At 38.6% G+C, this 15,675-nt stretch overlaps 2 protein-coding genes across 3 annotated transcripts in view; one reads left to right on the forward strand and one right to left on the reverse strand.

Annotated features, from left to right (window-relative positions):
• The window catches only part of LCP2 (lymphocyte cytosolic protein 2), a 42,435-nt gene extending 37,094 nt beyond the window's left edge, over positions 1 to 5,341 (forward strand). The window contains exons 18-21 of the mRNA XM_044229721.1: positions 430 to 524; positions 1,092 to 1,169; positions 2,863 to 3,018; positions 4,612 to 5,341. Of these exons, the coding sequence (XP_044085656.1) occupies positions 430 to 524; positions 1,092 to 1,169; positions 2,863 to 3,018; positions 4,612 to 4,734 (452 nt within the window). The 3' untranslated portion in view covers positions 4,735 to 5,341. The remainder of the gene's footprint in view (positions 1 to 429; positions 525 to 1,091; positions 1,170 to 2,862; positions 3,019 to 4,611) is intronic.
• A 1,277-nt stretch (positions 5,342 to 6,618) lies between these two features.
• On the reverse strand, positions 6,619 to 15,221 carry C1H5orf58 (chromosome 1 C5orf58 homolog). Of its 2 annotated transcripts, none has more exons than XM_044240964.1 (3): positions 15,058 to 15,221; positions 13,078 to 13,171; positions 6,619 to 7,242 (listed from the first exon to the last, which is right to left on the reverse strand). In XM_044240964.1, exons 1-3 carry the CDS (start codon positions 15,163 to 15,165, stop codon positions 7,091 to 7,093), a joined length of 354 nt encoding a protein of 117 aa, XP_044096899.1. In that variant the 5' UTR covers positions 15,166 to 15,221; the 3' UTR covers positions 6,619 to 7,090. The 2 variants fall into 2 exon arrangements, with proteins under 2 accessions (XP_044096899.1, XP_044096892.1); XM_044240957.1 differs by lacking the exon at positions 15,058 to 15,221 and adding an exon at positions 13,935 to 14,541.
• Between the last annotated feature and the right edge of the window lie 454 nt (positions 15,222 to 15,675).

Below are 15,675 nucleotides of genomic sequence, written 5' to 3' on the forward strand. Positions count from 1 at the left end.
TAACTTACATTTCTTCTTATGTAAACAAATGAGGACCTAATTCTCTTTATTACTGCATTGTCACCATATCAGTTGTTGGGAATCCATTTTGGTTGTGCTGGAGCCTATGAAAAATCGGTCTCTTGAATATTCTTTTTGAGAATCACATTTAAACGACTGCGACTTTTTCATTAATGGACTAGTTATTTTATACTATGTATCATACACATTTAAGAAATCAGTCTAATTTGTGGAATTGTCCTCAAACTTTCACTGACATGGCTATAGAATGATGCCTGAACAGTCAACAACCCTTGTAGTTTTGAGCATGTGAACATTAATTTTGAAGCTGGGAACAACTGTAAGGACATTTAAGGGGGGAAATGTGTGATAATAGAAATGAAAAATAGCTTATAACAAGTTAACTTTCAAAATGCTATACTTTTGAAGGCCTTAACCACAGACCACCTCCTAGAGCCGAAGGAAGAAACTTCTCCTTGCCAGTTCCAAACAAACCTCGATCACTGGCTTCTGGCGAAGAAGAGGTAATTAGGCATATATTTTTATTTTCTTTTTTTCCTAGCAAATAACCAGAACCTCCCATTTGATACTCCTTTGTATTTTATTATTATTTTAAATTACCCTTAATTTTTTAAAGTGAATTAAAGGGAAGGGATCCAGGTGAAGAATATGTTCTTTTTTCTTAGTGTTTTTCAGACTCTTCTAATAGCACATGTGTGTTCATTTGTTTTCTAGCTTATGACCTTGAATAAGTCACTTAACTGCTCATTAACCCAGATTTTTCATTAAGTATATTATACTAAACTGAGGAAATTATTATGTCTATCTTTTCTGATTAAAGTTTCCATTATATATGGAATGCTTATTCTCAACTACTTTTGCAAACAAAGTCATGATAAAGAGTGGTTCATGCAAAGTATCTTCGATTTAGCCCCACATAAGTGATTCCACATTCAAATTAAGAAAACAAATGTTTCAATGCTCATGGAATTGAGTTGGTGATTTATGAAAATGATTACTTGGAGGCTTTTCTTTTCACTTACATATGTAACTGCAAAATTTATTCAGTTTTTAAAAATTTACATTTTCAGAATTCATTAAATGAAGAGTGGTATGTTTCTTACATTACCCGACCAGAGGCAGAAGCTGCTCTTAGAAAGATAAACCAGGTACTGTGCTAAAGTTTATTTTTAAGTAGTTATAAATATTAATGGAAGGAGAAAAGGGGAACTGGCTTTTATTGAGGACCAATTACAGGCTAGGAATTCTGCTAGGTGATATTCATGCTGTAATACCAAGAGGACCCATTAGTGACAACTTTAGACCTACCAGCATCCATAGCAATGAGTCCTGGAATCTGGGAAAAATCTAAATTAAGGCAATCATTCGGCTGGCAGAATCTGAGGAGATTTTTATTAACGATAAAGGTCTGTCTTGTCATAGGAAGCATACCTTATCAAAAGGAGATCCTTTCTTCTAAACTTCTAACGTCTTACTGGTTCCATCTTCATTTTTTAATACACAATTGCCATCCACACTGATGTGAAGAGATCCCTATGGAAAAAGGCAGCAGCAACTTTTTTGCCCTTTCCCGTAGAAATTCCTAGGTTAACCAGATCTCCTATGGTCTGGTGATAAAACTTAACCTTAAATCTATACATCAGAGAAAGAAAAGCAAAGATTCTTCATCTCTCACATTATGAGTCTACAAGAATAGTTCTCAATCTTAGCTGCACATTTAAGTCACCTGGGGAGATTTAAAACTTCTGATTCTTGGGTTTCATCTAGAGAGATTTCTGATTTCATTGGTTGGGTGTTCTGTGTGAGTTCTGGGAATTTTCAAAACTCTAAATTCTAGTCTGTGAATCACTGGTCCACAGGTATATTTGTTGAATAGAAGAGGTTCTGAATGGAATATACTCAATCGAAATAAAAAGAACATATGAAAGCCACTTTTGTAGATTGATAGCTCTTTAAAGCCATCATGATTCAACATACAAACGAGGCAGTAGTTAAAGCTGCCTTACTAATTAATCCTATTTTAATATTAGATCTTTACAGTATAAACATTATGTAGCAATAATTTATGGAGTGACATTTGAAAGTACAGGATGAATCACAACACTATTTTAATATATAGAAGAAAAAAGTGGTAAGAATACAGGATGGTCCACATTTGTTTATGGTCAGATGTTTAATGATGAAGATGTGGTGACCATGAGGTTTTAAAATGGGTGAATTTCAGAGGCATTTGTATCTTTTCTGACTTTGGCTATGGAAAGAAAAGATTAGTGAATTAGCACCCAGTAGTAGGAAGACAGATCTTTAGTTATAACAATAGAGTCCTTATTTTGTCTGGCCCTTTATCCACTCAACCACTTAGTATTTTCTTTTATTACAAAAAAGGATTCCTTTTTCATCAAAAGACTTCAAAGAGGTTCTTTTTGAAATTTGGAAATTTTTCTGGTACAATCTTTGCTGCTTCTTGACAACCAAGAAATCCATGACACCTGGGACTATAACTAAATGTTCACTGACTTGTCAGCTGGTTAAGTTTCCAGATCTCTAGAGGCTTGTCCACTGCTCCTATAGGCAATACAAGTATAGCCTTTACTGGGGCACGGGGTGGCTAAGTCAGTTAAATATCTGACTCTTGATTTCAGCTCAGGTCAGGGTCCTGGGATCAAGCCCTAAGGTGGGCTTCCCACTCAGCAGAGAGTCAGCTTGAGAGTTCTTTCTGCTTCTTCCTCTGCCCCTCTCCCTACTCATGCCCTCGTGCTCTCTCTTTAAAATAAATAGTTAAAAATAAAAAGAAGTATGGACATTTACTGCTCACATAATAACAGGAATTTATTCTTCTAGGATGGCACTTTCCTGGTTAGAGACAGTTCTAAAAAAACAATAACCAATCCATATGTCCTCATGGTATTGTACAAAGATAAAGTTTACAACATCCAGATCCGCTATCAAGAGGAAAGCCAAGTTTACTTGTTGGGAACTGGACTCCGCGGGAAAGAGGTAAGGAATTCCAGTTGCAAAACTCCAAATCCTCTGTTTATTTATGCCTTTCTGAATACCTGCCAATGTGGAACCCTACTGTGACATTCTTTGGGAGTCCATACTATATGACAATGTTAGAGTAAGATCACATTAGTGAAGCCCGTCCTTTATTGGCAGGAAATAAAATGCAGTAGCTATCTGTGCCATAGAGTCTTTCTCTGTGGCTTTCTCTAGATCTTTAATTCCAAATAGTCTAAGATCACATGTATAACTTTTAACTTTTAAAATTAAAAAAATTAACATTTAAATTAAATATATAGTTAGATGGTATCAAAGGATAGTCCCTTCTATCATTCACCTCTCTAACATAATTTTAACGTAAGATTGCAGTGTACTTATAAGGCTATCTTTTAAAATTGACATCTGGAAAGGGGTTAAAAATAAAATTCTTGTTGTGGTGACTATTTAAATACTTGGGTCATTTCTCACTTAAAATGGAGGTTTGGCCAATGAAGGTGGTCAAACTGCCAGAGAAATTTTCCTCTGTTTCGCCAGTGTTTACATTAATTATTTTTTGGATGGTAATTTAAAAAACCCTGCTTTTGCAAAGGAAGCTAACAGCTAAATTTAAGCCCCAAACATGTTCTATAAGTTCAAAGTTCCAGGAGGAGGATCCACTGAACCAAACATTTCCAGAATGAAAAACAATTAAGCCTTAGCTTCTACTTTACTCCAAGTATTTTTAATTCATGATTATGTAAACGAGTAGGAAAAAGCACATGCTTCTGATCAAATTTTTCGATCACTGGTTCCATGTGGCTAGAGCTGCGTAGGTGCTGCAGGGGCAGAGAAGTCTGCCCTCCAGAATTTCTGTTCATTTGGTGTGGGAAAATCTAAGTACAAACCACACCTGGTGGCTGTCCTGGAAGGAGGCATCCAGCAAGGTAGTCTCAGATGAAGTGTGTGATGTTGTCTTGGGTGCCTGTGTGTAATTCTGACCCCTGTCTAGAAGGATGGATGTTTTTTTTTTTTTTTCCAGTCTGGCCATCAGGGATAAGGTGATGAAGGCAATGGGTGCAAAGATTTGGCTGCAGAGCCTTTGTGAGCGTGAGGTGGCAGTGGGGACATAGCAGGGAGATCATGAAGGAATCATTTCTTCTGCAATGCTATGGATATCGGCTCCAGACACAGGGACGCTGTCTGACCTCCTGATTCCTTATACCTCCTCACACTATTAGTGACTAAGAGTGAAGTGGGGATACAGAAATCAAAACCAAAGACACCAACAGAGCAACCTTAAGGCAAAGGTATCATAATTAGACCTCTTATTTATGACCCCCATAAAGTTAAAAAAATATAAATATATATATATACATATATATAGACTTTTTATCCCGAATTTGTTGGTGTTGAGGAATTATTTTTTTCAAAGTGCTATAGTAGAAATCATTAAAATATTTCCCAAGTATTACACATTTTTTCTCACCATCCTCATGACTTGAAGAGGTAGGAAATTACACAGATTAAAAAAAAAAACAAAAAAAAAACTGAGGGTGGAATTCATGCTACTAATTCCAATGTTGATGTATCTCCGTATTTTGAAATTTTCAGGACTTCTTGTCTGTGTCAGATATTATTGACTACTTCAAGAAAATGCCGCTTCTGCTCATTGATGGGAAAAACAGAGGCTCCCGATACCAGTGCACATTAACGCATTCTGCCGGTTATCCCTAGCAAGGTAGCCGAACAGATGAACCTTCCTCCTGCCTCTGTTGCCAGCATGGGAAGATCAGTCAATGGTGGTGAATGGAGAAACACTTGGGACTGAATCAAACCCCTCAACATGAGCACAAGGTTTTGACCTTTCACATAAAAAAGTGTTTGAAATGAAGACTGTCAAATATCTCATAATTTATTTATTCTTCTTCAATGTTTGTAAAGTGCCTGTTCACACTTGAAGTCTAGTAGTGCACTATAATCATTCATTTAAAAATGTGTGTTTTGAAATACCCATTTCAAATTACAGAAGTTTACATAGCTACGGAAATAATTTGAGGCCAGTTTAAAAAAATGAAACAGTAATAGTTTTTGGTATCACAAAAAACTTTTTTTTAAAAAGCCAAACCTGTGTTAGTCAGAGGCAATCCTTAGTTTTATACATAATTTGACAATTTCTAAAATTCAGTTTCTCGGCAGCAATAATTTAAGAGACTTCAAACGATTTCATCCTTTCTTATTTGGTATTTTTCGCTGGGGGGATTTTTGTGTACTTTTTTAACGAAAAGATAAATGCATGAGGGGATAACTTCCTAGGATTAAAATTAATTTGTCTTTTGCTTTACTTTTGTGTTTCTAAAACTATTGACTTTGTTTAGTCCATAATATTATATTTTTAAAGCAAATTTAAGCTACAAATACTGAAAGTAATCATTTTAAATTTAGAGATGAGGCTTTGGAATCAAATATAGCTGGATATAAGTTCATCAGATCCTGACTCCCACATCCCACCTCCTCTGCAACTCCCACAACTCCAAAAGCATTTTCAAGTGATGTGGATTTTACCAGAGTCTTCCAGCAAAGATGAAAGATCCATGCATATACAGAGAAAAATGTGATCAGACTTTCCTATTAGATGTCTTTCTTCTCTCTCTTTTATCCCCTGACAACTCTACCATAAAGCGCTTCTCACCACCATTCCTAAAAAGGCTTTATAGATCCTTTGAAGCAACACAGCTCTTTCCTTCAGCTTACATATCTCACTTAACAGATGGTAGTGGGTGTTCAGCACAACATAAACCAGGTGATGGTTGTTCTTCAAGTTCTCCCCTTTGGGGCCTTTGTTATTAATCTATGACTTTTATTTACAACAAAAATGTTTTGCTTCTCTACTTAATCTGCAAGTTTTCTGAGTGGCAAAAAAATATCTTGCATCTTATTTTCTTAAGTTAATTAATAGAACATCAGAGGGGAGCTTAGAAGTTACCTGGTTAAAACTGATCATTTGCTGGGGCGCCTGGGTGGCTCAGTGGGTTAAGCCACTGCCTTCAGCTCAGGTCATGATCTCAGGGTCCTGGGATCAAGTCCCGCATCGGGCTCTCTGCTCAACAGGGAGCCTGCTTCCTCCTCTCTCTCTCTCTGCCTGCCTCTCCATCTACTTGTGATTTCTCTCTGTCAAATAAATACATAAAATCTTAAAAAACAAAAAAAAACTGATCATTTGCTAAGATAACATGTGCACACATTTAACCAGTGATGATGATAACATTTCATCATGCTTTATCCTTACAAACCGGAAGTTCTCAATTTAGGGTCCAGAGCTAGGGAGTTCTAAAGCTGAAAAATTTCCAATCCTTTACATGTTTATTCAAAAGGATTTCAACAAGCATTTATTCAGTGCCTGTTCTGTGTTAAACACTGAGCTGGGTGGTGAGGGTTGCAGACACTGTGAGCTGACGTTGTGTCTTGCTTTTGGATATACTGTTCTTTATGCTGAAAATCTCTAAAATGAAGGAGGTCATAGATTTTAAAGCAACTATTTGGTAGTGAATCATGTCAGCTGCCACGTCTCTACCCTCTTCTACCTGCCATATGTGGGACAGCAGTCTGTAACAAAAGAGGATAAAGACGACACAGAAATAGAACCAGGTTAGAGACATTATAAATTAGTAGGGTCCCTGACATCTATTTTAACTACTTCCAAGTCACATGAACCAATAAACCCTTAAGCTAGCTTGAGTTGTTTTTGGCACTTGTTACCAGGAGAGATTGGATTAATACAAATTTATACCAACCACTTCCAATTTGGTTAACTCTCTTTTCATCTGAGCCAAAATTCAAGAAAAGTAAAGGATAAGCAACGCCCGATGGCCAATTTCCTATATACTATTCTTGCCACTAGTGAAATGAATTAGCCATTCTTTGAAACATTAAAACAGTAAGACAGCTTTCAAGAATATTAAATGATTATTTACAACTCATATTTTTATTTTGTTTTTTTATAATATTAAATATCTTAGTAGACTCAGTTCTCCCAGACACATGGTAATTCCACAATAAATACAGTTACAAATTCACAACAAACCAAAAGAAATCAGATAGAAAAGCTCTTAGAAGCAAAGGAAACATCTGATATTTTAGACTCTTCAAAGAGGGGGATTTTCTCTTCTGGTTCCTGTAAGTCATCTGTCTTCACAGGATGACTAAAATGTAGAGTAAGGTCACAAAGCAGCAACTGGGAGAGCTCTGTGTAAAACAAAATAATAGAAGATACCATCTTGGAGCACGTATGTCATAGACAATCATTATTCTTTTTTTTTTTTTTTTTTTTGAAAGATTTTATTTTGGGGGGTTCCCTGGGTGGCTCTTCATTGAGTGTCTTCCTGATTTCAGCTCAGGTCAAGATCTCAGGATCCTGAGATGGAGCCCTGGGTCAGGCTCTATGTTCAGCTCAGAGTCTGCTTAAGATTCTCACCTCCTCTTCCCCTCGCCACACTCACATTCTAACTCTCTCTAAAATAAATACAGTCTTTGAGGAAAAAGCTTTATTTTTATGTAATCTCTACATCCGATGTGGGCTCGAGCCCACAACCCTGAATTCAAGAGCAGTACGTGCCACCAAATGAGCCAGCCAGGTATCCCTATTATTACTTTCTGTAGCTCTTTCTTAGTATTCTCTGAAGTGATTGAGACCACAATTAAGTGTGCCCATTTTGACTTAAAATGCCCATTTGTACTATAAAATAAGCATGACATAAAAATTAACTAGAAGTCTCTACTTGTGCACTGTCTTACTAAACTGCAACTTGATTTATAGAAATGTGATTTATGCTTTTTGTCAACTTATTATTTTTGTGTCATATGTTATGTATAGAGAATCAAATAGCATGTTACAAAATTTAGCAGTTCCTATCTCCAAGAGGCAACCACTTTTAATTTTTTTTCCCGCTTATATTGTTTTTGTTGCTTTTGTTGTTTTGTATGTGTCTGTGTTTGGTGTCTTTTGGTTTTGTTTGGGGGGCAGGTTGGTATTTACCTCCATATCTCTAAATGAAATATTTATTTTTTTAACCACAGGAATTATCTATCTGCTTCTGACTATAGAAGACTATGATAGAGCTCTTTTCACTCACCCCCCAGGGCCCCAGTGTACTTAAGAATACAATTTTTGTTAGCTCAATATTTAAAGGTTAACATTTTTTGATTATATAAATATTTTCCACAGCTGAGCCTTTCCTTTCCTACATGGTACCACCCAATCAGTTAATAATCTTCTTATTTTCACTATTTAATGAAATTTATGTATTTATCTATTTATAATGAAATTTCACTATTTATCATAAATATATCCCAAATCTTCCCTAGTTGGGCAGATCTCCTTTTGGTATATAATCAGATGCCTTAGCTCTCTGCCTTGTTGAAAGTCTCTCCTCTCCTAGAGCCTTCTGATCTACTCTATTCTGGACCGGGGTTCTCTAGGACTGCAGTACAGCACGCATCTGAGAACTCCTTTCCCCATTATCCTATGGACTCCTTTCCCCCCCTCCCTTGTGTGGAGTATCCTTTTTCTAAAACCTCATTTCTTTCTCTTTTGGTCTGCTACCTTGTTTGGTGGAATATGACCTCAGGAATCAGTAACTTTCTGAAGGAGGAAAAGTTTTGTATCTGAAAATTTCTCTCTCTATACTAATGCTGAATAGATTGACTGACTGTACAAATATAGGTTAGAAATCACATTTCTTCAGAGTTCTGAGGACTTGCTGCACTTTCTTCTGGCTTCTAGTGTAGCTGTGAGAATTCTCGTGATTCTAGTTTTTTTTTTTAAGATTTTATTTATTTATTTGACAGAGAAATCACAAGTAGGCAGAGAGAAAAGGGAAGCAGGCTCCCTGCCGAGCAGAGAGCCAGATGTGGGGCTCGATCCCAGGACCCTGAGATCATGACCTGAGCCAAAGGTAGAAGTTTAACCCACTGAGCCACTCAGGCACCCTCCTGACTCTAGTTCTTAATTGTTATTTCTCTTTAGAAACTTTAAGGACTTTCTGTTCTTCCAGAACAAAATTTCACAGTATTGTACCTTGGGGGTCTACTTTCAACCGCTGTGTTGGGCTCTTACATTATAGAAACTCTTCTCCTTCAGCTCTTTAAAATTTTCTCAGATTAGTTCTTTAATGAATTCCCTCCCCATGTATTGTCTGTGTTCTTTCTTTGTAACACTCCTAGTTACTGAATGTTGAACTTCCTTCACTGATCTTGTAATTTTTTCTCCCTAAAACTTTTCACCTCTATTTTTTTTTGCCCTCTATGGGATTGTCTTCTTTTTATCTTTAAACCCTTCCACAGAGGTTATTTCTATTTTCCCACTTAATTTCCAAGAATCCTTTTTTTTTTTTTTTAAGATTTTATTTATTTATTTGAGAGAGAGAGTGTGTGTGAGAGAGCATGAGATGGAGGAGGGTCAGAGGGAGAAGCAGACTCCCTGAGCTGGGACCCCCGATGTGGGACTCGATTCTGGAACTCCAGGGTCATGACCTGAGCCAAAGGCAGTGGCTTAATGGACTAAGTCAGCCAGGCATCCCTCTAAACTTTTTTTATAGGCTCATGTTCCTATTCCATGAACATAGCATTTTCTCTTGGGTCTCTTCAGCTATTGATAGTTTCTTGGGAGTTTTAATCTCACTTCATGATTTCTGTTTCTTTTTCATTGAGGGAATCCATGTATTGACTTTGTCTCTGCTTTTCAAAGTAGATGCTTTCATCAAATATCTACTGCACCAGAGCTATATCTGCTCATATTTAAGACCACAGCACTAAAGACAACTGGAAACTCTGTGCCTATGGTAGCCTGTATTGGGGGGCAAGCTGGCTGGGTATTCTATTGGGGGCAACCTCTGCTCTCAGCATCTTCAGAATTTTTCCCTTAGGCTAGTCAGATTCCTGAAAGAAAAATCTTGAGGGTGTAAATCTGGTTAGCAATGTTTTGTGGCCAAGTGGGAAAAGAAAACTGGGAGCCTTATAATCCAGTATGTAAACTCTGTCTTAATATCTTTGTTTTCAGTACAGTACTCTTTGCCTCAACTTAAGCCTAATGGCTCCAGGCCAGAGATCCTCTCAGGGAATAAAATTCAACTCTTCTGTCATAGAAAAGGAAGGATTGCTTCGTTCAGAGAGGGGAAGAGAACTTGGGGGTCTACAACTACTTCTTGTTCTTGTTCTTCTTTTAGAAAGAGAGAGGTTGGGGTGGCAGAGAGGGAGAAGGGGAGAGAGAGAGAGAGAGAGTCTCAAGCAGGCTGCATGCCTGCATGGAGCCCGATGCAGGGCTCCATCTCACAATCGAAATCATGACCTGAGCTGAAATCAAGAATCAGATGTTTAACTGAGTGAGTGACCCAGGTGCCCCTTTTTAATATTTATATTTATTTATTTATTCAACAACTTCTTAAACATTTACCTAGCCTTCCTGTTCTTAGCCCCACCTTTACCCCCACTTCCAGAGGATTATGGCGCCACCATATATTGCCTCTACCTAGCCAGCTCATGGTTCAGATTTTTGTATGTTAGGGTTCAGACTTTTCTGTTTGCTTTCATTTGCTTTCCATTTCACTATGAACTGTTTTTGAGAGCTCTTTATCTTGTGCATTTTTGTCTCTTTAAAATCCCTTTAAATTCAAACCTCAGGTTCTATGACCTTGGAAGAGTTAGCTAACCTGTCTATGTCTGTTTCACTATCTTAAATGCCAATGGTAGTATTTTCTACCTCATAAAGTTGTGAGGACAACTGGGTGCATTTGTACAGTGCTCTTGGGAGAACATCTGGATTATGGTAAATGCTATGTGTCAGCTATTGACATTATTATTGAGAGAAGGAAGTGTGGCTAAAAGGAGTGTTGTTCGTTTAAGCTTCTAAGTTTACCAGAAGTCTGCCCTCTGATTCTAGCTCTGTGAGCCCCTATAGCTTAACTACCTGACTTCCCCCACAGCTTCTGAAGAACACATTCATCACATTTACTGGTTCTATTTTACTTCATGAAAGAATAATCCCCAAATTAGAACAGTTACATATTAAGTTTCAGATAAACCTAAAGCTTTTCTGTTTTAAATGAAGACAAGCAATGAGACTCCAATTATTCATTTAGTAAACACTTACAAGAAGTTATTATATCAAGGTACTAAGTTAAGTGCTAGGAAGACCCTTTAGAGGCTTACAGTTGAGCAGGGATAGGAAAAGAAAAGTCAACATGTAATTACAACACAGTGTGACAGATGATAGGAAAAGGTAGAAGAGATAACATGCTTGTTCAAAAGATTTTTGCCAGTGTAAGTAATTGACTAATAAGTAGCAGTTAACCTGGCCGGGTGGAGGTGGGGGTGCAGTAGTGGGCATTTCAGAAGATGCCTGTGTTAAGGTACAGATGCGGATAAAGAGCAAATACATAGATTTGCAAGTGGTTCGGTATGGCTGAAGCACAGAATGTGCAGGGAGAAAAGAATGATAAGATACTGGAGAGACAGCCTGGGGCCTGATCTCGAGAGGTCTTACAGGCCATTCTAGGAGGCGTGTTGGACTTTATTCTGGGGCAATAGTGAACTAATGAGAGTTTTTAGGAGAGTCACATTTTAGAAAGAAAATCCTTGCTGTATCATTGAGTTTGGCTTTGAGAGATGATGAATTAAGCAGGGATAATCAGATTTCTTTACAACAGATTCCTCGGAGCCTTTCTCAATATGTATTGTGAATTTTTGAGAGAAATACACAGCATAAAGCACTTCCCAAATTTATTTGACCGTAATAAGGTGGACTCTGTTCTTACTGCACACCACTTACTAACACCTCTGGAGACAGCAGGGTTAGCATATCAAAGTCTGGGAAATATGGCACTCACTATTTGGTGCCTAACTAACAAGCACTCCCCTCTTCTTCTTGGGGCAAAACTTGATTCTGTCAGAGATGATCCGTTCCCCAGCTCCCCAGTAAGTCCTGACTGGCCCAGACTGGTCTTGGCAGTCCCATTCCCCTTAACAGCAGCTGGTGTAGGCATATGCATTTGATGCAATGTGGTCATGAAAGGGAAGGGAAAATGTGCTGGAGGGACGTGGGGAAAGGCTTTTATAGAGACATAGGCAGATACAGTGTCTGTAGATGGCCACACCGGCAGGTAATGACTATGATGGATAAACAGCGAACAGAACAGAGCAGAAAAATGTAAAGAACCTGTATGGTCAGAAGCCTTTAAAACTCTGAATTAATTCTGGGTCTGCCCTACTTTTGATCTCTTATTTCCTTATTGTATAAGCCACATTAAGTCGATATTTTGTTACTTTTATAGCTGAATTCCTTATAACTGACAGAGAAGCTATCCTCAAATATCCAAGAGCTGTCATAAGAAGAATAACTACATACTCAGTGTAGTTTCAGTTTAGAAATAGGACCAGTGTGAAAGAAGACGGGAATAGATTTCAGCTAGTCCATAAGGAGGAACCATCTAAAAAGGAAGAGGCTGCCTGGTGAGATAGTGAGTTCTCCAACAGAGGAAATATTTGGTCAGGGATAAACTGTCCCTAGAAATACTCAGTCATGGAATTTTACATGTTTGGGATAAAATAATAGAATATCTGTGAGGTGAATGTCTAAACATCATGAACTTTAAGGTCTAATTCTACTCTATGAATCTCTTTAAAATGACGAACCCTTAACTCATAGAATCAAACTAACTTTTAATTTGGAAGGAACCTTAGGGGCTTGGTAAAGATTAACAGATAGAGACACTGAATTTTGCAGAATGTGACATCATCTGCATTTATTGAAGAAAAGGAAGGCAAGTATATTTAAAGAGCTTAGTTAGACAAGCTTGTTAGTGTCAGGGATAGGAATTCAAGTCTGTTAACTCCCAGGAAAATTCTCAAACCTAATTCATCTTTAGAGATCTAGTTCATACTACAGTGTCAACAATTCTTAAGAAATAGAGAAATTCTAATTAGTTGGCAAATTCAGTTATATCCCAGTAGAAGCAAAATTTGGCTCTGTTGTTTGTTTTATAACTATGGCATGCAAACATTTTAATTCAGTGATTCCATACTTACCTTTCATCTTCTTCAACTCCAAAGAAATTGTGTTAATGTTTTTAATTATGGCTTCCACATTTAGCTTATGGTCAGTAACATTATTCTTAAACATCTGATTTTAAAAGAGAAACAAAACGTATAAATCAGAAGCATTTATGTGCACTTTGAAAATACTTGTCTTCCCTAGTTCTAAAAGGAAAATCTATTATTTCAGAACTGAAATAATTGTGAAATAATAGTCAATATAATGGTTAGAATTCTGGCATAGTAAGACATCAACTTTTTCATTTTCCAAGTGAAGACAGCTCCAACTAGAATTCTTCTTTAATGAAACCAGATAACAAGATGGGGCCCTTACAATGGAAATGCAGAGGTGCCTTTTTTTTAGAAAGCCTCAGCACTTATAGACTACTTTATAACTGAGTAGTCATACAAAACTTTCTCTAATTTTGTTTATGTAAGACAGTGTATTCTTCTAATTTATTCTTGAATAACAGGGTCCACAGAAAAACTCTAAGTACATAGTAAAACTCAAAGTGAGATTCAATTATAATTCATAAACTAAGAAGATGGCAAAAGGGCCACTTTTATTTTAGCTTTAGGAATTAGGGCAATACACTTTCTTAAAAATTCTGGTTAACTAAAATGTATAAATCAACAGGTTACCATGTTATATGTATACTACATTTTTTTTTAACCAATTTTGTCAGGTACAAATACATAAACAGGTGGTTCACTAGAAACTAATCTTAGCCATTCAAATCTCTCCAAATGATTTGACAAAATAAACCACAATTAGCACACACAGCTCTCTGGCAGTGTGAAAGTTAGCTATGGGTCAGGCTGCTTGTCCAAAATAATGAAAATAAACTAACCGTTAAGTCAATTTCTTGCCTCTGCTTTCTCCTGAGTCGAGGAATTTATCCTACTTCACTCACTTTAGAGTCACTAAAAAGGTATAAAAATTTCATTTTCCAGTGAATAAAATATATATTGCATCCACCTACAATACCCTAGAAGCCAAAAAGGGAATGGTAGCTATCTTCCTTGGTTGGATATAGCAAATCAAAAGATTTGTGTTTGGGGTGGGTGTTGGGGTTTTGGGTGGGGGGAGAAAAGCTGCTAAAAAAGAGGGTGGAGAAAGTGTAATTAAAGAACTTTAAAAATGAGGAATGGTTGTTTTAAAAAAAAATGAAAAAAACAAAAACAAAAAACAAGAGGGAAGTAGAAACTACGTGGATAGAGAAATACCCAAGAAAGTTGACCCTCCCACCGCAGATCTAGTTATCCGGCGCCCTTGAGTGTGCCCTTGGATGGGGGATGGCGGTGGGGGTGGGGGGGAATGCGGGTAGAGGGTTGTCGGAAGGCAGAGCTGAGGCTGGACCCCACTGGACTGGAGAGCGGTCAGAGGTGCGTCAAGCCTTCCGTGGAGATCTGGGTTAGGCCATCGCTCAGAGAAAAGGGAGAGGCCAGTCAAAGGGCATTCCCCACAGGTGAGAAGTGGTGAGAAGGCTCTGGGGATGGAAGGAATAGTGGAACCAGAGGCAAGATACTGAAGGCAGTGATGCAACCGCGGCACTGACCTCCAGTCGGGAGGCCGAGAGGCACAGCTCAGGTCCTCATCCTGAGGAGCGAGGATCATCCCCGCAGCTTCTGTTCTAAAGGCCACCCCTTCCTTCTCAGCCCAGTCCACCCCAGTGAGGAGCCCCGGGGTGCCGCTGGCCGGCCCAACCACCCCTTGATGACTGAAGATAGCCTCAAAGTTTCCACTGCCCTCGGCTCCCAGACCGGATGAGGGCCATACAAAACGCATTCTGCATGACCCTGGCCTTGGGACCACCACCAGCCCCTTGTGGAACCCACGGATGCCCGTGAGGAGCCCCCGGCCGTTGGGGACCCGCCCATTTGGAAGCTGACGATGGAGCCTGAGGCAACCTGGAAATTTCCACAGCTTTGCCTTGCCCCCAAACCGGATCAGGATTATTTAAAAGCCAGTACCTTTGGCTGGTCCACAAACCAACCCTGTGAAGACCCACGTGGCCCAAAGGTCACTACTGCTCTGACGCAAGTGAGGCGGAGCCGACTGTGAAAAGCAAGACTGTGCATCCTGATTGGCCAGCTTCTCTGCCTCCTGCATCCTGGGAGTTGTAGTCCGAGGCGAAGCCCCCGCGGAGAAGGCGCTGGGCACCAAACTGGCAGGGATTCCTGCGGACCTGCAGCCTGAGAGGGAGACTGAAGAAGGCGCTGACATTTTTGCTTTCTGTGTGGCAGGCACTGCACTAGGCGCTTCCCAGCCCTTATCTGCATTTAATTTTCACAGTACAGGAGTGTGATTAAGGTCAGACTCTGCCTAGACTGAAACTGCTCCTGTGTGAATCGTACTCCAGCATTTGTTTAGCTAGAGAGGTGCTGGTAAACAGTTTAATCATTTAGAGTTCGAGCGTCCTCATCTATCATGTGAAGATAATAATAACTGCCTGCTGGTGTTCTTTTGAAGTTTAAGTGAGATAATGCATCAAAGGGAGTTGGCAGAGGATGGGCTCCATAAATGTTAGCTATTACCATTCCTATAAATTTTTATAGATGCGTGAAGAGTACAGACGATACTGGAGTGTA

This window comes from Neovison vison, chromosome 1, assembly GCF_020171115.1.
Source record: "Neovison vison isolate M4711 chromosome 1, ASM_NN_V1, whole genome shotgun sequence".
Lineage (NCBI taxonomy): Eukaryota > Metazoa > Chordata > Mammalia > Carnivora > Mustelidae > Neogale > Neogale vison.